Source organism: Canis lupus, chromosome 36 (genome assembly GCF_003254725.2).
Source record: "Canis lupus dingo isolate Sandy chromosome 36, ASM325472v2, whole genome shotgun sequence".
In the NCBI taxonomy this organism is placed as follows: Eukaryota; Metazoa; Chordata; class Mammalia; order Carnivora; family Canidae; genus Canis; species Canis lupus.
In genome coordinates this window covers 18,411,385-18,436,199 of record NC_064278.1, presented here as the reverse complement: position 1 = coordinate 18,436,199, position 24,815 = coordinate 18,411,385, and the positions used below count along the sequence as shown (strand labels likewise).

Here is a 24,815-nt window from a genome sequence, read left to right as displayed (position 1 = left end):
AGGCACTATTTCATGCAGCCATGATTTAGTTATATATGCTTGTCTTATTTCTCCAACTGGACTGGAAGCTCCTTGAAGGTTGTAGGCCATATCCTCTTATTTTCTCTCTCCCCAGATATCAACATACACTTTCTGCATAGCAGTCAATAAAAGGATGTCAGTTTCATTGCTAGAAATTTTTTCCAGCTTTAGAGTAAGCTCATCTAAATTGTGGTCTGGTAAATATTTTATACTACTCTCTCTGCTTGCTTGCCTGAGAAAACATGCAAGGTACGAATGGATGTGTTTTATTGTCTGTATCCAAACTGTGGATGAAGTAATAAGATTTTAGATAAATGAAAGTAATATTTTTGTATATTAATACTTTATTTCTAGGTTTCTGTATTTTTTTTCTCTATGCTAGTCACACATGCAGATTTATATACGACATATATAAGTATGCCTATAGGTATAATACATTTATGTTTGTATTTTTAATTTGCTTTTATTACCATAACTTCAGTGTTATATCATCTCCAGGATTAATAATTTTATTCAGAGTTAAAACTTAGCAGAATAATATATGATAATATGTATAGATTGTGTTTGACATAGTTGGATGAATTTTTATAGGTAAAAATTTATATGACAGAAAGGAAATCTCATTTAAGAAATGAACTGCACTATTTAAAATAGAAACCTGAGATCTTTTTCACATTGCAGCTGAGTTAAACAAATAATCTTTCCAACATTACTAAGAAATGCATGTAGTTAAAAATACATTTATACATATTATTTTTAAAAACCTAGTTAACTTTAAAATATGTAAGTTTTCTTGTCGTTTAGGGTTCTGTGAAGCTGATCATCAAGAGGGTTGCAAATCATTGGTGGTTTCTATTTTCAGATTTCCACATCCCGGAGTAATTTGCTTTAATTTCACCCAATTTAACCTATACTTCACACCATCACCATTCAGCTTTAATAGCTATGTTCTATGCATAAGAAAAGCAGATAAATGTCCACAATTAGGCTGCAAATGATTACAACTAGTTAGGGCTTTATGAAGACAAAACTTAAAGGACTATGGCGCCAAACAAAGCCACAAAAGACGACTGAAAATGCTGTCTCGAGAAGTCAAGTCTACCATGGCATTTGATTTATCACTTTTGTAGTTGATTTTACTTATTTTTAATATATTGGCAGGTGTGCTGACTCAGAAATATTCAGCTTTAAGGAATATTAGGTTTCTGTTACTTTAATTTTTATTTGCTTCCTTGAATTTCACCATAGATAAGCCAGATTAAATTGTTTAAAAATTACTAAAATAACATTTTTTAGAAATTAAACATGGTTGATTTGAAATGTGCTAGGATTTGTATACCTTTTCAGTGCATTTGTTAAAATAAGGCTTTTCCGAAATGTTTATGTGTATGTTAAGTGACCCTATCAGACTTTTAATGGAAGTATAATTTTACAATTCTGTATTTCATTTTTAGATGGATCTTAGCATGCAAAATACGTTCCTATAGAGTATTACTTAGGTAATATATATGCACATATATAAAAGATTTAGAACTCGTTTTAATCCTGTTTATGTGTATTTATGTTTTCCTTCCTATATGTAAATATGTAAGTTCCGGTTGATGGTTAATGCACAGCATTTAATGTATAAGAAATTTGGTAGTGTTAAGTTTTTTTAAAAAGTGTAACTATTCATTTTACTATAAAACCATATCTTCCTCTTACAGAATAAGATCTGTCCTTTTAATTAATGTATCTCTGTATTTAACAAGGTAAATCTGAGTTTAAAGAATGGATCTTATCTCTCTTGAAAATTTTCAGTCAAGATTTTGACACAAAGTTTTTGTTTTGAGTGAAAAAAATTCAGGGTTTTAGGTTAGTGTTTAGATTTCAGTCTTTAGTCATTCTGTTAAAATTCTCTCATTCTATACATCAGTAGCAGTACTGTTAGTCTTTAGTCGTTCTGTTAAATATTCTCTCATACTATACGTTGAGTAGCAGTACTGATGGATATTAGTTTCATTTTACAGTCTGTGTACATGCAGAATTATTCTTGTAATTGAAATAATCCCCATTTTAGAAATATAGTATCCAGTTTTTTTGTGAGGTAATGTGTATTTATATAAATGTACCTCTTCTACGTAATCCTTATATTCTTAAATGATCAAATAATTAAATAATATCTCTTTATTGCTGCTTAGAAGCCAAAATAAATGTAAATTAAGACCCCTAGCAGTTGTGGGTTTTTACAGCATATGTATGTATGCACACTGTTGCTAACTCTAAAAATAATGCTCAGGAACTAATAGCATGTTACCCTTATAAAACCAATATATATGGGAAAGTATACTGAAACTTATTTTTAACATATCTTTATTTTAAAGAAAGTAGTCAATTGTCTATCCTACAAAGTAGACCAGTGTAGCCATGACAAGACAATACAGCTACACAGCTTCACAGTTGTATTAAACTAGTTTCATATGCTATATCATAAAACTTTCAGTCCAATCAGCAACTAAATTTAAATACTGCAAATTGTAGCAGCAAAACAATAATTCTGCTGATTAGCCCCTTTCCATTTCTTGTAAGTGAACTGTTTATGCTGTTGAGTACCTTTTGAAAAAAGAAAAAGCCAAAACAGCCTTGATTAGTCAAGGAGTAATTGGATGACTTGATTTTAGCAAGAGAATGAATTGGTTGATGATAGCCTGTAACTAAGTGTAGTGGTTCTGTTCAGATGAATACATAACATACAGTCATCAGATCTTGACAGGTATAACATATAAGCAGTGCTAAAGTCTGGTGGTGGTGGAGATAGGATGGAGATGGAGGGGAATAAGTTTGCTATGAAGTCTCTTACTGGAAAATTTGAGGTAATATTTATAGGAATTTAGAGAGACTTTTTTTTTTTTTTTTTTTAACATTGCGGATGTGGTAGGAGATTGTCTTACTGATTTGTTTTACTATAGCCCCCATGTTTTGTGCTCTAAAGACAAAAGAACTAAAGGATCATTTAACTTTCTTCAGGGGGATCAGTGATATCATATCCTTTCTCTCTTGTTGAAGATCATGGTTCATTAGTAGAGCCATGTAGGAAAGCCTTGAAGATTTCATTGTTTATATTTAACTATTTAAAGTCTTAGAACTTTTAGCACACTGCATTCTTAGTTATTTTGTTTTTAAGAATTAATTTGCATTTATATTACTGAAGTAAAGCCTAAAGCCAAAAAAAAATTTTAATCTGTTCCTTTGTACAGTAGTCCCCCCTTACGTGTGGAAGATACATCCCAAGAGCCCTCATGGATGCCTGAAACCAGGGTAGTACTGATCCTAATTAATATATTGGTTTTTTTTCTATACATACTGTGATAAAGTTTAATTTATAATTTAGGCACAGTAAGAGATTAATAAAATAACTAATAATAGAACAATTATAACAACATATTGTAATAAAAGTTATGTGAATGAAAGTTAACGTCTTTCTATCTTAAAATGTCTTACTGTACTCACCCTTCTTGTGATGATGTGAGATGATAAAATGCCTGTGTGGTGAGATGAAATTAGGTGAAGGATATAGGCATTGTGATGTAGTGTTAGTCTACTATAGACCTATTGACAATGCATCAGAAGGAAGAGCCTCTGCTTGCAGACCATAGTTGGCTGCAGGTAACTGAAGCCATGGATGATAAGTGGTACTATTTGTAGCTAGACTTCTTAAATAAGCCCAAATTATCATCCATCCCCTAGGCCCCCCAAAGAATGTATTATAGTAACATGCCCTTTAATGCTTGTCATAATGGACTACATGGGTCTAAAAGTTTCATTTGCATAAAATATGAGGTGACTTTATTGCCAGATAGTTAAATGACTAGGGCAGACCTGCACAGCTAGTTCCAGGGCAGGTGCGGGGTATGACAAGGTGCAGGCCCGGGCAGGTCCATTCTGGTACTGTCTTTGGTTTGGCACCACCTGGTGGTGATTGTTTGCTCTGGCCTAAATACTGATTGTGATGGCTGGATCTCTAGGATTTTAGGATAGCAGTAAAATTCTAGAATGCTCTCAGGCAGTTGGTACTCATTTTGTTGAGTCAATTAGAGTGAATTGGGTTGGAAGAGCATTGGGGATGCAGTGCCCTACCTTACACAATATGCTCCCTAAGATGTGATTGCTTACTTGCCCTTGACCTCTCTAGTTCTTCCATGTTTTGTCTTTTGTGTTAGAGCTTTGGATTATTGTATTTAAGGATGTAATTATTTTGTGAGGTATGTTACCTGGTTTTAAGACCTCTACCTTCATAGTACTTTTCACTTAGACCCACAAATGTGTTCTCTGTTGTTGAATGTGGATTTAGTCAAATCATCACTTTCCTTTTCTAACACCAGAGTCCTCCCTTTTCTATTCCTTCTACTACCCCCCATATTTAGAAAAACTGAGTAAAAGTCATAATCCATTGATATTATAGATAAAGCTATAAAATAGTTATTTTTAAAGTTAATAGCCAGCCATTTACTTGACTGATTAATACCTGTCACATGTTTACATTTTTCTAGCATTTAAACACCAGTTTCAAACTCTAGCGGAGACAATATTATCTCTTATCACAGCATCAATACACTTAAATATGGGATTAAAAAATAATTTATACTTCCGTCAAAACCTGTTCATGAATCTTAATCTAAATTTTAAATGGCATCTACATAACTCCAGTGTTCCATTTTGAAACCTTGAGACTGTCTTTTTCCATCAGCTTATACTGAATACTGACCCCCTCCCTGCTTCCCTTCATCCTGGATTTATTTTTTTATATTAATTATGTGCTGATCTTTCTCCCCTATTAGACTGTAAACATCTTTGAAGGCAGAAACTAATCTTATTCAGCTTTTTCTCATCTCTGAAATTTGCCTTCCTGCTCCTGGCATCATTCTCTTTGTGATTAACATTCAGTAAACGCTTTTAAAATAGGTCTAGTAATTGTATCTTTAACTAGGTATTATATACCTCCAATTTATGACTGACCACATTTCATTTCTTCTCAATTTGATACCATTCTCCCTACCCAATAGAAGACACAAAAATCTTTGTAAAAATTTTATTTATTTTTTAGATTTGAACCCTTTCATATTCTTTCTGTAACTAGTAACCAATAATCTACTGCTTTGTGTGCAACCATCAGTATCTCTCCAAACTACTAGATCTGGTATAAAATTGATAGAATCATTTAAAGAGAGTGTGAGTGAATAAGCAAGAGCAGGATCACAAGAGTTCTCTGAAAGTCTCTCTTGATATTTTATAGTGTAAGAGATTAAATTTCAATTCTTCCATCAGTGTTAGCTTTCCATCAATTGAGGAGAGCCTGGGTGGCTCAGTTGGTTAAGCATCTGACTCTTGTTTTCATCTCAGGTCATGATCTCCGGAGTCGTGAGATAGAGCCCCATGTTGGGCCCCATACCTACTTAAGATCTCTCTTGCCCTCTCCCTCTGTCCCTCTTACCCCTCTAAGGAAAAAAAAAGAAGATGAAGTTTTCCATCAATTCATATCTGCATATTTGAACCTGTGGTAGTATCTTTTTGGTTGTTTTATAGGACATCCTTTGTCTATTAGTGTACACCAGTGGTTTTCAGCTTTGGATTGGCAATGTTTGGAGACCTTTTTTTTTCTTTTTAAAGATTTTTACTTTTCAGTAATCTCTACACCTGATATGGGGTTTGACCTCCCAGCCTCAGAACTAAGAGTCACACACTCCACCAACTGAGCCAGCCAGGTGCCCATCTGCAGACATTTTTTATCTTCACAGCTGGAGTGTTTGTTTGCCTGTATGTGTGCACATGTGTATGTTCCAGGCATCTAGTTTGTAGAGGCCAGGGGTGCTGTTAAACACCATATAATACACAACACCCACAACAAAGAGTTATATGGCCCAAAATGTTAGTAGTGTCAAGACTGAGAAATCTTGGTATATACTTGTTTTTAGCTTGTCATTTATCAGGATAGCTAACGTATCCTAAGTACTTACTATGTATCTGGCACCATCCTAAGATTTTCATGTATATGATCGTTTTTAGTCTTCAGAACAATCTTACAAGGCAAGTATTATAGTTTCTATATTTTACAGATAAGAAAACTAAGGCTCAGAGAAATTAATCACATAACTAATGAATCAGATAGTCTTGAAACCTAGGTTAGGTTTGAATCCATGTAGTCTGATTCCAGAATTGGTGCCCTTACTCACTTCTGCTATACTTATATTTCCATTCTGTTTGTGATCTCCTCTTGAGTCTGCTTCTGTTTGCTGTTATCTGCTCCTGAAAGTGCTCATCTGTATTCAAGCCTTCCCTCCTTAATCCTGATTTGTGCTGATTAATCCCTTCTCTCTCCTTTTCTCTTTTGCATTTATTGATCTTAGTTATAGCTTATAGGTATGTTTTTTTCTTAATTTGATTTATAAATTTTAAAAATCATGACATAATACATAATCCAGTACAGTACACCCAAGAATTTTTCAGCAAATAACTAAATGAATATTCATCACTAATAGTCAAGCAGTTCAAAGGTGAAGAGATGAAACACAAAAACTTCTCACATCTGTTATTACAGTTTGCCATGTTTTATGTTTTACTTACTCTTTTAATTTATGTGATTGACATGCTTAGCACTGGTTTCTTTGAAATACTTGCTAAATATCTTATTGTGTGCTGTGAAATTGATCCTTTGCTGTTGTGCTGCATGTCTAGCTTCATCTAGAATCTATAGTTCCCCTCTAACAGTTTTTCATCCTGAGTGCTAATGAGTGCTTGAAACATTCATTCATTCATTGATTCCTTTATTCTTCACTTCACCTAATGCCTAATTGTGTATCAGCTCAGATCAAGGCACTGAAGAGAACTAGAAAGGCATAAGAGAATCCTCAAGCTTAGGTAACTAGGAGGTAGAATCACATATTCTATTACTAGATATACATGCTACAGATCATGTGAATAAAATAGGTATTGTTAGCAGTTCAGAGAACAGATATAGTTAGAGAAGGTATCGTGGAGATACCATTTCAGTGACATCTAATTAAGGCCGTGAAAGATATGTAACTTTTCTTGAAAGGTAGAAATAGGGAAGAAGACTATTCCATGCAGAAGGATGAGTAACAGCACTGAAAATATAAGATGAAATTATTGAGAATGGATCTGTTTGATTAAAAGGTGAGCTATTAAAAAAAAAGGTGAGCTATTAATGGGCACCACCATTAGAAAAATTATAGCTCTGATTTGCTGTTCAGTTTATATTGTGAATGGCAGAGTCTACGTGACTCCTTTATTCATTGTTTATAATACTGCTAGTAAAGATAAAATTCTAGTTTTTGTTAATTTCTCTGTGCATTTTTTCTCCTGCTTACAACATAACTCTGAAAAAGTTATAAACATGGATCATCCTAGGAGCCATATTTAGGTTAATATTGAGCCACAAATTTTACCATACTTTGTTTCAAACAAGTCCCTACAACTCCTCTAATAACTCAGGTATAGTAGACATTTAAACCTGGACTCCTCTAGAATTGTCTTGTAAGATGAGGGGAAATTAAACTATGCATTTTAGGGGCGGATTTGATTTGTAATGGAAAGGCTCTATGACTTTGAGGCCCACAGAAGAAAATGGGCAAAAATAGTGACAGTTGAATGTGCAGAACTTTCTGAGCTTCATGAGTCAGCTCAAGTTTGACTTGAACTGAGGGTTTGTGGAGAGTGAGGGTAGGCCAAGGCCATTTTAGAGAGGGCTTTTTCTACTGGCAGAAGGGTAAATGATATTTCAGAGTTAGGAAGTTAGCGAGATGGCTATTGAAACGGTTAATACAACAAAAGCAGCTCGCTCAGCATTAGAGGTAGAGCAGAATCTCAGTAAATACTAATTTAAAATATTGTTGATTAAAGTTGCCTTTTATACATTTATAAGGTATCTATTCTATAGAATAAGAAGTAAAAATATTATTGAGAGATGAATATTAATTTTCATTAAGGTACTTTTCTGCCTACTTCTTTGGAAAGAATTGATATGCAAAAAAAAAAAGACTTCGGGATCCCCTGGTGGCTCGGCGGGTGCGGGTCTAGCACCCGCCTTCGGCCCAGGGCATGACCCTGGGGACCCGGGATTGAGTCCTGCGTAGGGCTCCCTGCATGGGGCCTGCTTCTCTCTCCTGTGTCTCTGCCCCCTTCTTTCTCTTTCTCTTTCTCTCTCTCTCTCTCTCATGAATAAATTAATAAAATCTTTTTAAAAAGACTTAATAATGTTTCTGCAACTAAAAATGTAAAAGCCTCAAAAAAAAATGTAAAAGCCTCGAGCAGTTGAAATAATTAAGTACAGGTGTTGACTCTGGGTTATAATTCAAAACTATTAAGTGACTTTAAGGATTCTTTAATGGTGTGGATGTCTAATTATCTGCAATATAAGTATCATAGCAGTAAGTGTCAGGCAGAGCTTTTTGGTGTTCTCTATATTTAAAGAAATATCTTGTATGCTATTGTAATGTGCTTTTGATCAGTAAAGTGGTATCAGTAATAACCTAAAGGAGTTTTTGCTTGCTACTGCACTAATAATAAGCTTCAGCTTTACTGGTTTCATGTCTTTATGTCTATAAATTTTTTTCTCTTTGGTCATCTCATTCTTCCTACTTAATGTTTTGTTTTTGAGTTATTAAAAATTTTTTAACTTACATGAACTCTTAAAATTAGGAGAAAATAATACACCAAAATTTCTTTTTTTAAAATTTAATTAATTAATTTATTTTATTTATTTATTCATGAGAGACACAGAGAGAGAGAGAGGGGCAGAGACACAGGCAGGGCGAGAAGCAGGCTCCATGCAGGGAGCCCGATATGGGACTCGATCCCGGGACTCCAGGATCACGCCCTGGGCCGAAAGCCGGCGCTAAACCACTTAGACACCCGGGAATACCCCTACACCAAAATTTCTAAAATTTTCTCAGAACTCGACTGGCCTACTTTATTATTCTCTCCTAAATATCTATTTGTTTCAAGATTGGGGATTATTTTTTTTACTTCTAGCATTACTTGATTGCTTCCATATAAATCAATTACTTTGTTAAAAGTCCTGCATAAGTCATTTATAATTTCTTTAATTTTAGATTAGTTTCTGAAAGTCAGCCACATGTGCATTTTATTTTATAAAGCTTTTTGAAAACCTTGGTTAATTTATGAATATGTCAGAGGGATGGTAGTTTTTCTTCCTCTTGGCCAGGATTTAGTTTTCTATGTGAGAGTGGAGAGGAGAGAGAAGAGAAGCAAAGCAAAAGCAAATTCTTTTGGCTGCTCATAGTTCTATTTTCTATTCCAGCATTAAACAGTTAGCCTGAAGCATAGACTGGATTATTTGGGGGCCTTTGCTAAATCTCAAATAATAGGTTTTCCCCCAGAAAATGAAGGTTAAAGGCTTTAAAGGCTACTTTTGATTGATTTGTTATTGTAAATAAGTACAACCCACCAAGTCTAGGTATACTATCCTGCTTATGCCATTGCATCAAATAATTAACAGTTTACATTCCTAGACCAATTACTTTCACTTTTATATGTTTACAAAATAATTTATTTCTCCAGAGGTCTATAAATATATCCACTTAAAATTATTAATATTTGATTGATAGAACCCTTTTCATTTGCTTCAAACTCTGAAAGCTTAGAGGCTTAAATCTATATACTTTTTAGCAGAATTCTGTTAGCAGAATGATTTTTTGGTTCTTTTCTGTGTTCCCAGATTCTCTTTGTTTTCTGATATCTGTATGAAGGTAAATTGATTTTTGAAGTAAATATAATAAATCGATGCTCTTTTTCCACTTTGTAACTTAACTAGCTTAAACGACACATCTTATTTAATACAGAGATAAAGAAATATTATAAGCTTCAGGTCCAGCTATAAATTAGACTCTGGTTTTGCTCAAATTGCTTTTATTGTTGAGAAGAGGCTTTATGTAGATTAAAATTTTAAGGTGCACCTTTAAAGCTGGGCTTGAACTACACTACTAAATCAGAGCATCTAGAGTGTTCAATATACAACACTCTTCTCTACCATACAATAAGGAATTGTCACGTCATTTATGGAAAGTAAATAGGAACTGGCATTTTCCAATATTTATGAATATTGATATTAAGTGAGTTGCCAATACGAATTTAGCTCTCTCCCTTCTCTTTAAATATTAATGACCTATAAAATTATAAGGAAGTTGGGAATCATAGTTCTGACACAAAGTAGGACTTTGTTTGAAGAATGGATTAGAAATTTGAAAAGGTAAGGATTTTCCTGAGCTATTTTCAAGGCTATCCTTGTTCTGATTTCTAGCATTGTTTTTCTACTGGTTTAGTAATGTGGCTCCTAATCTTTTAGTGATTTTGGATGGGACTCTGGGTTAGAATACAAATGTTTGAAACACTTATTTTTTACCACATAGGTGAAATGGAAAGAATTTGTGAAGTTATGTGGCATACCGGATGTTTTGGTGCTATGATTTAAGCTTTAATATATTTGTGTAGTAATTTTTTTCCTAGAGTCTATACTTAATTTTTACTTATTTATTTTTCTTAGAGTCTGTACTTTAGTTATATAATACCTTTTGGTTTCCTACTTGACTTGGGCTTTGAAGCTTACATGTATTGTTGCTTTTTAAAATGCAAATAAAGATATTTTGGCTTGAAACCTTGTCATGATCTCTCTCTCTCTCTCTCTCTCTCTCTCTCTCTCGTTGCTTTTATCTAGTTGACATTATTTTCTTTAATTACATCTCACTGTTCATCCTGCCTGCCCCTTACCTCCCATTGGTATCCTAGAGGACTTTGGCAGTATATTTAAAGTCCTTGTTAGTGAGTATTATTCTTTTCATTATTAGATTATACTTGTTTTTCCAACCACATTGTCCACTCATTGACCAAGGTCCTGTTATTTTGATTTTTGTTTTTAATTCTCAAAAGGCTTAGCATATTGTTAGATATATAAGCAAGCTTTCTTTAAATGGGGAACTTGTATTTAGCAAATCATATTGTGGTTTACAAACGTGTTGAGAGGGTAGCAGTTTATACACTGGTTAAATACCAAGGAATTCCTTATCTCTATATTGTGTAGTGGTAAGGGATGAAAAACCTTAAGTCCTATAGGTCCATCCTCACCACACACTCTCTTATTCCCAACATGCAATTTGGAATACAAGGTTTCTGTGACAAGTGTTTTATATAAAGTACTGTTTTGTAGTCTGTACACTTAGATACATCATGTATTTTAAAATCTATTTCTATAGCTAGCTAGGATGCTTTCCTTCTGAAAACTGAATACAATCCAAATTTAAGTAGAAATAAGGCAAAGCAGTTCACCAAAGTCTTAAGTTTCTCAAGTATATTTTTATTCTTAAAATCTTTCCCAGTTAGATTTAGCATCCAAAACAGTATAGATTTATCTTTCTTATTCAAGTTTTTATAGAATAAGATATTAGACTTTGAGAGGTCCCTGGGTGGCTTAGTAGGTTAAGCATCTGACTCTTGGTTTTGGCTCAGGTTGTGATCTCAGGGTTGCAAAGTCAAGCTCCCTGCCTCCTACCCCAAGGCTCTGTGCTTAGTGGAGATTCTGTTTGTCCCTGTCCTCCCTCTGCCCCTCCTCCCCCTTCTCTCTCTCTTTCTCTCATAAATAAGCAAACAAACAAATAAATAAATGTATATATGTATGTTTGTTTAAAAAAAGATATTAGACTTTGCATGAATGAATGAGTAAATTGATCAAACTTCAATCCGTTTATACTAAAGTATTTTTTTAATAGATTTTATAATAAAAATGGTTTATATAATAACCAAAAAGAATTTTTGGTTCATCTTATTTGCTTTGACCTCAGAATATACTGGAACCACTCAGAGGAGTTCTGGACTGGAAATTCTGTTGATGAGTGTGTAATAGAGGTATAAGAGAATATAGCTAAGAGACGCATCAACATTTATATATGGTAGTTAGAGCAAGAAAAGGAATAGCCTAAGAAGAAATGATTGGAGAAAATAGAAAATCAGGAGAATCTGGTTACAAGGAGTCAGTGAAAGAGACTATGTCAGTGTCCTGAAGTTGGATGCTCTTGAGGGGTCACTCAGAATTCCTGAAGAATAGCTAATTGACTTAGCATCATAAAGACAAATCATTGGCTTCTTTTTGAGATCAATTTCTGGTAACATGGTGGAGGCATACCATACTGTAATGGGTTAAATTTTAAGTAGGAAGTAAAGAGGTAGAGCAGGTATAGATACTTTTAAAAAATCCGCTCTGAACCGGAGAAAAGAAAGCAATACTAGAATGAGGATTAATGTCTAAGGGTGACTGACATGATTGATTTACTGTAGAATCCTAAGCCTGCTTAAATGTTATTGGGAGAATATTATTGGAAATGGAGATGCTACCAATACTGCAGAGAGAGAGAGAGAGAGAGAGAGAGAGAGAGAGAAAGAGAGGTGTGTAATAGATTGAGGTCTCAAAAAATCCAAGTAACAATCTATGGAGTGAATTTCCTTGGGAGAGGATAAGATCCGTAGCAGGGATGCCTGAGTGGCTCAGTGGTTGAGCATCTGCCTTTGGCTCAGGACGTGATACCGGGATCCTGGGATCGAGTCCCACATCGGGCTCCCTGCATGGAGCCTGCTTCTCCCTCTGCCTGTGTCTCTGCGCCTCTCTCTCTCTCTCTCTCTGTGTGTGTGTCTCTCATGAATAAATAAATAAAATCTTAAAAAAAAAAAAAAACTTAAAAAAAAAAAAAAAAGATCCGTAGCAGAAACAATAAACAGATAGGCCTTAAATAGAAGGTAATGTTTTCTCTTTCACTGCTGGAAAGAAGGGAGATTGGGTAAAAACAAAAAGGGCTTGGATGGTTCCAAACATCTCATGCATTTTCCCTATGAAGGGAGAAAGATTAAGTCTTTGCTGCTGGGAAGTAAAAGAAAAAAGTGTTGGAAATATGAGAGAAGTCAGGAAGATTTGAGAAAGGTGCTTTGTTATGAAAGGAAACATTGCAGGAATGATGGGTAAAAAAATCTTTGTGATGGAATCCATTCTCAGCTTAGCTTATGGTCCAACTTTCTCCTATAACAAATCTTTTGATAAGGAGGCTTTACTTTAGTTGGTATTATTTTCAGTCACCTATTTTATACATATAAAAATGCATAGGCATAAAATTATTTCTGTGGTGATAAAGATTTTCTCCTTGTGGCTTGTCACTGCAAAACCAAAATTTTAAGTAAAATTTGTGCAAATTTTTGTGCAAGTTAAATTTGTTTGTTTAAAAAATGATTTGAAAAATGACTTGTGCGAACAATGCATCTTCATTATAAAAACTTTAAAGCAAAACCAAACTGTTAAGATTTAAAAATTGCTCAGTAGCTCACTGCCCAGGAGTTATTTTATTAGCATTTGGTCAGTGTCATTGAGAGAAACAATTTTATATAAATGTGATTATTAAAGTGCTATTTTAAATAGAATTAGGTATTGTATTTTAAATAGAATACTACAGGGGTGCCTTGGTGGTTCAGTCAGGTCAAGCGGCGGGCTTCCTTTGGCTCATGATCTGAGTCCTGGGATTGAGAGCCCCAGATCGGGCTCCCTGCTCAATGGGGAGTCTGCTTCTCCCTCTGCCTCTCCTTACCTGTGCTCTCTCTCTCAAATAAAATTTTTCTTTAAAAAATAGAATACTACATTTTATTTTACTGGGTTTGAAAGAAAACGAACCAAAGTAATACAGAAAAAATGACTGAACTTCAGGTAATTTTTTTCCCACAAGAGATATGTTCTCTTAAATGATCCTGCTAGAGTATATGTGCTGCCGAAGCGAGCACATGATCCTTGCTAGAGTTAAGAAAGAGGTGCATGCGAACACTAAAAGATTGGAGAAATTCTTTTTTAATTACTTGTTTCATCTTTATCTGTCCGTCTATTGATGCCTTACTGGGAAAGATGAGGAAAATAACACACTTATTATGTTTTTACCTCCTCTTCCTCATCTCCAAATTTTAGTGTCATTATTCTTAACTTTTCTTAGTTTATAAATACAGATGTTCTATTTTGTTAACATAATTTTTGCAGTCATTCAGTCTTGCTTAGAGTTTATTAATGCAGAGTCTATTTACCACTAATCTCTATCCCTGAAAAACAGACTGGCTGGTTATAAAATTCTTGAGTGACAGTCTCTTTCCTGACTCTAAAGACATTGCTTTACTGTCTTTTGGCCCAGAACTGCCTCGGAGAATTCCGAAGCCTCTTACATGACTTGATGTTACAGATTTTGTTCTTGATATCAGTGATTCCGTATCAGTTGGTTTACCAACTTGCAGTTGGTCAGTGTTTGTTTCAGTGTTCATGTCAGCTTACTTGGAATGAGAAACTTTGAAAGTGGCCGTGATTTCTAAGTGGGCCATCTTATTGAATGATAGATCTCTTTAAAAGGTTGTGAAAAATCTAGTGATGTTTTGCTTTATGTAATTTGCCCATTTAGAGTATATAGAGAGGAATATTTTCAAAACCTGAACAAACCTAGAAACGCCAGCATTTTGTTCTTTTGTTCTTATAACTCTTGAGTTATAAGAAATAAGGGGGTAGGTCCTTGAGTCATAATATTCTCATCTCTGATGTATAGAAGAAATAGACAGTAATGAAGATATAGCCATTAAAGTATTTCTTAAAAAATCACTTCTCCCAAAATCAATGGTCAGCTTTCTGTACTTATCTTTTACCTGTAAACAATATCTGCTATAGTTGAATACTCTTTCCTTCTTGAAATATTTTCTTCCCCTCAGTTCTATAAGAGCATATTCTTACATTTCTCTTTATCACCCCTTAGACTCTTGTCAGATCCTCTTTCCCATCATATATTTGAGTGTTGGAGTGTTCTCTTCACATGACATCATCCTGACCTATAATTTTAAACATATTTGGTAGCTCCCAGTTTTATATTTTCAGTTATGACCTTCCATTCTACATCTGGCCCATCTCTAAAATACATTCTCAATCCAAACATTTTTTATCTCTGTTTTATTTCAAGATACCACTCATCTGGTCATCTCTCATCTGTATTACTACTACTACCTCCTAACTGTGTCTTTCTGCCATCATTCTTGTCCCCTACTTTAAAGTCTGTTCTTTCTAAAGTAGCCAAAGGGCCTCTTACCATAAATCATATCTTATTATCCTGTCTCCTCTTTACTTAAAACTCTCCAATTAATGGCTTCCCATTACAGCCAGAATAAAATCCAAAATCCCATGACTTACGAATATATGTGAACTGCTTTACTTCTCCACCTTAACCTCTGTTTACCATCCTCTGTTGCTGTTCACCCACACTGACCTTATTTCTATTTCTGAAACACTTGGAGTTTGTTCCCATTTTAGGGATCTTATACTCACTTCTTAGAACCCTTCCTTCAGCTCCTCACATTACTGCCTCCTTCTGGCCATTCTGGTCTCAGCTCCAGTGTCATCTTAGAGAGGCATCCCTTCCTAATCCTATTTAAGTATCACACAGTGGCATGACCACTGCCTGCCCTCCTGCACACACATGCTGTATCACATTAGCTTATTTTATACAGAATAATACCAAAGAAATTTTTAAAAATCAGATAACATCCTATCACCAAAATGACCATAATTAATATTTTCAGAAATTTCTTGATTTTATAAAAAAAAAAAAGATCTCATACTTTCTGACCAAATTAAATAGGAAACTTTGTCACTAATTTAAGTGGAAAGTTAGTATCATTTGCTGAAATGGAAGATAATAAAAATAAATACATTGAAAACTATATATTTATTAAACTTTTTAGCCTTTTAAAGCTCTGAGACTGAGGCCTGCTCTATTGATAAAGAGATAAGTTTATAAATGTTAGATATTAAATACCAACAGCATCAAACTGAGATTTTTCTCTTTGACATATTCAAAAGGACTGAAGAGAATTGAAATGGAAATAACTTTCTCATAAGGCAATTCGATGTGATATAGTCTTTTTTTTTAACTTTTTTTTTTAATTTTTATTTATTTATGATAGTCACACACAGAGAGAGAGAGAGAGAGAGAGAGAGAGAGAGGGAGAGAGGCAGAGACATAGGCAGAGGGAGAAGCAGGCTCCATGCACCGGGAGCCCGACGTGGGATTCGATCCCGGGTCTCCAGGATCGCGCCCTGGGCCAAAGGCAGGCGCTAAACCACTGCACCACCCAGGAATCCCCGATGTGATATAGTCTTAAAAATGACTAGAGTCCTCTTCTTTATCAGTAAAGTGTCTCCTCCAAAGAGGAATGATGATAATAATTGGAACAATTATAATAATCATTGTTTTAGTTAAAATGAAGCTGAAATAAATAACTTTGGCCATGGACTAGGGTAAAAAAGTTCTGGTGAACTAAGAAGACTTAGGGGAAATCTCTATAAATTCATAAAACTTATTTTTAACAATTCCAAGGTGAATTGAGTAACATGAAATGATATTACTCAAAGCTAATGTTTGAATATATTTCTATGAAATTTCTTCTAAATTACTAATTCCTACATCATTTAGGAAAATAGTATATGCCCCAATTACCGAAAGAGTTTATGTGTGGGATTTTCTGCTAGGCACTTTACATATGTTATCTGATTTACTTTTAACCACTACATCTTTTTTTTTTTTTTTAAGATTTTATTTATTTATTCATGAGAGAGAGAGAGAGAGAGAGAGAGAGAAGCAGGCAGAGGGAGAAGCAGGCTCCATGCAGGGAGCCTGATGTGGGACTCTATCCCAGGTCTCCAGGATCACACCCCTGGCTGAAGGCGGCACTAAACCGCTGGGCCACCGGGGCTACCCTAACCACTACATCTTGTATTAAAACAGGTAAGATGTGGAGGAATGCTGTAACGTAGGTAAGTGTACATTTCATGTACAGTGAAGTGTACAGTTGACCTAGGAGCATATCTTTCTTTGGGAAGTAATCTCTAACTTTTTAGTTCTAAGAAATGGGAAGTTGCTCATATGGCCACCAAATTTCTGTAAACTTCTATTTTACAGTTGTCTCATTTCATCGCAAGGATATTCAGTTTTAAAGGGTAACTTTAATGTTCCCTTTACTTAATTTTTGCCAATATTATAAAAAATAAATTTAAGTTCTCATAGTATATTCCCACATTACATGCAAATGAATATAATAAAAAATAAGAATACTAACTTTCAAGCATAGGAATAGCAGTGCAATCCAGAGTGTACAGGGTCTGTGGTTTGAGTTTTTTTCTTATAGTAGGGGAATGAATTGGTGATGATACAGTCATAACTTCTTTTCTAGACTAATCCTTGACAGACTCCAGGCAAAGTGCAATCTAGAGGATAATTTAAAGGTTGTAAGATAGACAAGTGGTATTTCCCTTTATTCTAGTTTTCTGCTTGGATTAATTCAGATGATCAGAGAGCTTTATTTTCTTAGCTTCCAGAAGAATTGCAATTCCTAAGTTTCTTTTTGTTATCTACTTGGTTAAAATTGAGGGTTACAATTAAAAAATTGCCATTTAAAACCTACTGATGCATTTACTGTTGTTGCAGACATCACTATAGTTAACTCACTGGTTCTTACTTAAAGATGACTGTATAGGATATTTTTCATTTGGAGTGTCATAAAAAGTGTAGTTATTTTTATAACTGAACTGACCATACTGTACTGTCTTTGTTGCTCTGCCATGAAACTAACTTTTTATTTTCCTACTCTATTGTGTCATTTGTGTAAGATGCCTCCACATGTGATAAATATCATTGTGCTTCCAGGAAGACTTTTTTCATACTTTCCAAATATTCAAAAAATGTACCTAAATCACTGTCTGTCCAGTGTGTTTACTAATAAGATATAACCTACATCCTCATTTCTTACTAGTTTTGTTCATATCATTTATGTGGCGCTATTTATTATATCAAGAATACTTAAGTGTTATAAGTACTTATATTTTACTTGCAACAAAACCTTGTGTTTTTAAATTTATATTATTGAATAGTTGTATAGACAGCTTATTTTTAATTCTAGAAAATTATATTTAAAAATTCTTTGTAACTGGTAATGGGAATATCTTGGTCTTCAGTATGGAAGAATAAGCTATGGTCACTGTTTTCCTCTTATTAAACTCAATCAAATGGTCTCATGATTCCTATGATATCTTTATCTAAAGTAATCAATGCTTTATGTTTGAAAACATCTCATTTTGGGCATGTAGTCTAGTTGGTAATTTAAATTAATTTATTTATAAATGTGTTTTTTGTTTTGTGGGTATATCACTGCTTTCTGTTTCTAATATTTCTCAGTATTTGTTCATTTTTGTGATACTGTTCTTTATCTGGTAATTTGAGTAAATCCCAGTTGAATTATGTTGCCACATTATGTCTTCAAAAGGGCATAAAGTCAGTACACATGCTTCAGTAATATCTGGTTGTTTTACCCTTATGTTTCCAGTTGGCAATTTGAAATTATGGCTTCAACTGCACTTTAAATATGTGATAATAGCATGTGTTTCTAATAAGGGCCAGCACCATTTTGTTCAGATAGTGTGAATGGTTGTCACTCATATATGACAAATGCACCTTCATCTGCTTCTTTGATAGCCCCCTAAAAACCATACCCTCAAATCAGGCCGATGAAATTAGCTGCTGTGTAAATTGTGTGTCTGAGTGGTTCATTATCTAATCACCGTCAGAACCACAGTGATAAAGTAGATTGAAGCAGGGAAGAGGTCTGCCAGATGATTTCACCCACCCCCCCCACCCCAAATCTGGTTTCCCTTGGAAACCCTAACAGTGCAGTTTAGAACTTCAGGCTCTCATGCCTGGAATTCAGTATCTTTTAATGTACCAAACCTGAAAATAGCAGTAGTTCTGGAGCATAATTTTCTTTCTGTATAGATTATAATTTTATTTATTTCAATCAGTTTTTGAAATGTTGAGGCTCTTGAATTACTGTTTTGTTGCCAGTGCCCTAAATATTACTAAATAGAACAAAAAAATATATACTGTGTCCTACTTGCGAAAATTCAGAATAATTTAAATAAGTTGTTAACCTTCTAGGAATCTTTAATAATGGCCTTCTGTATTGTTCATTGGATTGCTTCTCTTTAATTCATTTTAGGTGCTTTTGAAGATGATGATATCACGCATGTTGAAGGAAGTGTAGATCCTATTCGAGATATAGAAATAATACACGAAGAGCTTCAGCTTAAAGATGAGGAAATGATTGGGCCCATTATAGATAAACTAGAAAAAGTGGCTGTGAGAGGAGGAGATAAAAAATTAAAACCTGAATATGTAAGTAAAAATTTATAGCTTCTCTGATATTTGAGTTCATTTTTTGATTAAAGTTTTTAAAATAATGCATCTAATAAAGTGTCTAATATTGTTATAGAATTTTTGAATCCAAGGATAATTCTGTTAAAAAACCATGGAGCACCCTCATTTTCTTTTGGCAACAAAGGGTCATGATGACAGGCTATTTAAGGTGTTCTTAGCAAGCATATTTAGCAGTAATATTGAGTGTTCATATAGTTTCTATGTATATCCTCAAGTTTTAATGTTAGAGAAGTGTAGTTTAATGATGAAAAGATTACGGATTTAGAGCTCCAACTAAATATATGAGGTTTGTGGATTTGAAGAAGTGATTTATACAAGGAGTTGATCTTCCATAGGGGTTGACTGAATGTACTATTAGAAAGAATTTTAGTCTTTATGGAGTGAAAATCACATGTCATTGTCTTTAATATTCAAATGTGTTTTTATCACGTTACAGTGAATAATTATTAGTCATAGTATAATGTTTCAAAAATCAGTTTTGAAGCTTTTAGTTTAAGCATGATCAGATGGTCTTTTACATTAAAAAAATCAATGGCCTTAATTATATATTTTCTTGGAGCACATGGCTGGCTCAGTGAGTGGAGAGTGTTACTCTTGATTTTTGGGGTTGTGGGTTTGAGCCCCATGTTGGGTGTAGAGATTTACTTAAAATCTTTTTTAAAAAAGTATTTATTTCCTCATTTAGTAATATCTTCCCTAAATTGTATTTTCTTCTTGTGTTTTTTTGTTATGGGAAGGATTTTTCTATCTTTAATTTTTCATGTATTTTTAATACATGTGTGTATTTTTAATTTTCTTGTTTCTGGAAGCATCTTTTCCCTTTTTTATTAATTTGTAATATGTTTGGAAAACTCATGATTAGGGAGTTTTTGTTGTTGTTGTTAAAGATTTTATTTATTTAAGAGAGGGAGCAGCCAGGGGAGAGCCACAGGGAGAGGGAGAGAATCTCAAGTAGATTCTGAACTGAAGACTAACTTCTCCAAAGGACTTGATCTCATGACGCTGAGATTGTGAGCAAAGCTGAAACCAAGAGTCTGACACCTAACTGACTGAGCCACCCAGGCACCCTTGGAAGTTCTACACCCTTAAGGAAGAAATCAATTACAGAATCAGCCTCTAAAACTTGAGTATACTATCAGTAAATTATGGTTGATGGTGTGTGGTCTTAGAACCAGGGAGACCTGATTTCCATGGTAGTCTGGAACAAGTGCAAATCATTTTACTTCTCTTAACATCATGGCTATACAGGTATTTCCTATTCAAAAATAGAATAGAGAAAAGGAGAGAGATTTATCTGAGGGAATTTGTATAAAATTTAGGACAGAGAAGGGGTTTAAAAGTATGGGTATGAAAAATATTCCTTTTTATAAAAGGGAAAAAGTTGTGAGAAAGATGTTGTGATTGAAAGCAATCCATCTGCCCCAAACAGCATGGTAGTGATTAGAATAAAGTCTTAAGCAGTCATTCCTTAGTTTATTGAAACTTACTGACATCCTTATGTCTTTCAGAAACATTACTCTTAAAAGTAATCAATATTGCTTTTTACTGAAATGAGAGAAAGGAACATCAGGTTCTTCTTAAATTCTTGGACTACCATTTCCTGGGTTTTTCTCTCAAAGAAGACTAATATGTTGAGTGCTTTTTAAAATTCCTTGTAATAGTATTTTCTTCTTATTTCTAAGCATATTCCTAAAATTTCTGATTTGAAAGCATTGCTTGGACTTGTGTTTACGGAAAAAACTGAACACCTCCCCATTCCCTTTCCCTTTTCCCATTCAGCTCTTCTTGATAGATAGAAAGCATTAGAAGCTAATTTTCTTGTTTCCCAAAACTGTGATAATTCCATCGTTTACTTTCCTCATATTAGATTTAGCTGCTTCAGAATAAATTATAGATCAGTGTTTTTTTTTTTCACTATCACTGTCCCTAAGGAAAAAAATTAATTAAAATTTAATTAAAATTAATTAATTTAACCTCTCACTAATGAGAGAAATTAAATACTAATGAGTAAGGATTTGTTGGATAGGCTTGAGTTTTGGAGGGCCACAAGCCATTTTAATAACTAAGTATTTTTCATCCATAAGAATCCATCTTTTGCTCCTCTAGGAGTAATATCACCCTCACTGAGAATGTATGCTGTACATTCTTATAGCAAACCCGGTACTGGTAAATATGGTAAAACACATGGCTTTAAGAACCTTTTTTTAGTTGTTAGCAAAAATAGGATTTAGGTTGGATCAGTAAGTCAATTTGAAGAAAATTAAGATCTTTTACAATTCTGAATCATTTAGTGAAGGGACATCTTATTTTTCTTATTTATTGAGCCAGGCATTGTTGGACACTTTTTATATATGTTATCTTATTTAAACCTCACAACATCAAGTATACATATTATCTCCATGTTTAAACTGAGGAAGCCTAAATTTCAAGAGGTTCTATGAATTGCTAAAGATTTCATGTTTAGTAAATTGCAGGCCAAGTTTTTCAACCAGATCAATCTGACTGCAGGACTAATAAGTTTTTGTTTTTGTTTTTAAAGTAAGGTCTAGGCCCAACATGGGGATTGAATTCATGATCCTGAGATCAAGAGTCTGTGCTCTACTACTGACAGCCAGCTAGGCACCCCTGTCTTTTTATTTTTTTTTAATTGTAAAATTCCTAAAAAATGTATTGACCTCTATGTATTTAAAAAATAGTTGTAAAATAGGGGAATCCCTGGGTGCTCAACGGTTTGGCGCCTGCCTTTGGCCCAGGGTGTGATCCTGGAGTCCCGGGATTGAGTCCCGCGTCGGGCTCCTTACATGGAGCCTGCTTCTCCTTCTGCCTGTGTCTCTGCCTCTCTCTCTCTCTCTCTCTTTGTGTTTCTCATGAATGATTAAATAAATAAATCTTAAAAAAAAATAAAATAAAAAATAGTTGTAAAATAAAGCCTAGTAAAACCTATTTGCATGTCAAGAAATAGAACATTATTAGCACCCAAAAGTATTCCAATTACTTACCAGTCTTAATTCTCTTCATCTTCCCACAGCTAACCAGTTTATGAGAAGTTATAGGCTTTAGGATCAATTCCATCTCCACTAACCTGAAAAATTATGTGAACAATGTAATTTATAAACAAAGGCTAAGAAGAAACTCATTAGGAGTTTTCTCAAGACTGTGTTATTTGCAGTTGCAATCCATTTTGAGTCATATATGAGACCCTTTACCTTTTAATCTAAACTTAGGTTAAAATCTTAGATTGGGTTTCCTCAGAAGTAGACTCTGAGGCAACAATTGGGAGTGCAGGTGGTTTCTTTAGGAGCTATTTTAGGAGGCACACTTCAGGGAGTGAGGAATTAAGACCAGGAAGGGAAGGAAACTGAGACATTATATGTAAACAAGCAGGTAACCTGAGTAGCTGGGGCTCAGTTCTGTTAGGAACTTCTGGAAAACAGTGTAGAAAGTGACTTCTAGTTTTTCTGTTGGAATGATGAAGGTACTGGGGTGATTATCAACTAATATCCATCAGTCACTGGGGGTGGGCTGCTTCTAGGATTGTTAACTCCCTGACACCTGATGTTTGTATGATCTGACCATGATGCTTAGGGAGAGTTATAGATCCTTACAGCAAGAAGCCATTAGCATGTACTGGACCTGTGAGGGCAGAGGGAATGTATGGACAGACAGCAGTCTCTGCTATACATCTCTTCACCCAATGTGCCTTTTAATTTTTTGTCCTAATCGGTGTATTTATTTTTATATTTTGGGGTATCACAGGTTTAATTTGGTAATGTTTTATATTTTTCATTGCTTCAGATTTATCTCTAGTTTTTCCAAGACAGTACCTATGTGATTATATTAACTTTCTTGTAAGAGAGTTCTGGGGGAAAAAAAAAAAAACTTCCTTATATTTTCTAACAAATGGTCTAAAGCTATAAAATGATTGGCGGAAAAAAAATAAAATAAAATGATTGGTGGGACTGTAATTGGACATAGATGCTAGGCTACAAAAAAGATAGCTACTTGAAAGTCATAAAAAAATTAGGTCATTTTATTTACTCTGTATCTGAATATTCTTTAATATTCATTCAGATGTGTCTGTTTTCTGGATAGTTTTTCAAAAATTCAACATTTCAAGCCTCTCTTCTTATGAATTTCCATTTTCTAAATTTGGATGTCATTTGTATTTTTTGTAAATAAGCAGGAAAAACTTAAATTAGAACTTTTTTTAAAAAAGATTTTATTCAGGGATCCCTGGGTGGCGCAGCGGTTTGGCGCCTGCCTTTGGCCCAGGGCGCGATCCTGGAGACCCGGGATCGAATCCCACGTTGGGCTCCCGGTGCATGGAGCCTGCTTCTCCCTCTGCCTGTGTCTCTGCCTCTCTCCTTCTCTCTCTATCATAAATAAATAAAAAAGAAAATTCAAGAACTACGTCCTCAGCATAATAAGTTTAAAAAAAAAAAAGATTTTATTCATGTATTTGATAGCACAAGTAGGCAGAGTCAGAGGGAGAGGGAGAAGGCCCTCCACTGAGCAAAGAGCCCAATATGGGGCTCGATCACAGGACTCCGGGATCATGACCTAAGCCCAAGGCAGACCCTTAACCGACTGAGCCACTCAGGTACCTCAGAGCTTTTTTTATTTTTATTTTTATTTTTATTTTTATTTTTATTTTTATTTTTATTTTATTTATTTTTTTAATAAAGATTTCATTTATTTATTTGAGAGAGAGTACAAGCAGGGGGAGGGGCAGAGGGAGAAGCCGACTCCCCACTGATCAGGGAGCCTGATGTGACTCAGGGCTCCATCCCAGGACCTTGGGATCATGACCTGAGCTGAAAGCAGATGCTTAACTGACTAAGCCACCCAGGCACCCCAGATTAGAACTTTTATATGCTAAAACATAATCTCTCCTAAGATTGATATATTCTAACATAAAGACATCTTTTATAGTGGGTCTTGCTGTCTGTGATAAAACAGGCATTAAAGATGGCAAGTGTGCAATAAACATTCCTATTGGTATTAATTAGCCAAGTGAATTAGTTTCCTAGGGCTGCCATAACAAATACTACAAACTGGATTAAAACAATAGAAATGGGGGATCCCTGGGTGGCGCAGCGGTTTAGCGCCTGCCTGCCTTTGGCCCAGGGCGCGATCCTGGAGACCCGGGATCGAATCCCACGTCAGGCTCCCGGTGCATGGAGCCTGCTTCTCCCTCTGCCTATGTCTCTGCCTCTCTCTCTCTTTCTCCCTGTGTGACTATCATAAATAAAAATAAAAATTAAAATTAAAAAAAAAACAATAGAAATGTATTATTTCACAGTCTGGAGACTAGAAGTCTGACATTGAAGTGTCAGCATGGCAGGGCCATACTTCCTTTGAATCCTGAGGAGAATCCTTTCTTGTCTTTTTAGCTTCTGGTAGCCCTAGACATTCCTTGGTTTGTTGCTATATATAGCTCCAGTCTCTGCTTCTGTCTCTCCATGT

The 24,815-nt window shown here is 34.6% G+C and overlaps 1 protein-coding gene and 1 long non-coding RNA gene across 15 annotated transcripts in view; one reads left to right on the top strand and one right to left on the bottom strand.

The window, feature by feature from the left end:
* The window catches only part of LOC112668121 (uncharacterized), a 131,321-nt gene extending 127,295 nt beyond the window's left edge, over positions 1–4,026 (bottom strand). For 3 of the 10 annotated variants that reach the window (XR_007408606.1, XR_007408605.1, XR_003141490.3), the window contains exons 1-2: positions 3,880–4,024; positions 3,511–3,542 (exon numbers count right to left, since the gene is read on the bottom strand). This is a non-coding gene — a long non-coding RNA (uncharacterized LOC112668121). The other 7 variants (XR_007408614.1, XR_007408607.1, XR_007408610.1 and 4 more) reach the window with 4 other exon arrangements.
* Positions 1–24,815, top strand: part of OLA1 (Obg like ATPase 1) — a 163,931-nt gene that overhangs the window by 82,534 nt on the left and 56,582 nt on the right. For 3 of the 5 annotated variants that reach the window (XM_035697069.2, XM_049106231.1, XM_035697077.2), the window contains one exon: positions 19,132–19,307. In XM_035697069.2, the coding sequence (XP_035552962.1) occupies positions 19,132–19,307 (176 nt within the window). Of the gene's footprint in view, positions 1–7,120; positions 7,192–16,721; positions 16,869–19,131; positions 19,308–24,815 lie in introns of those variants that run through there. The other 2 variants (XM_025460225.3, XM_025460224.3) reach the window with 2 other exon arrangements.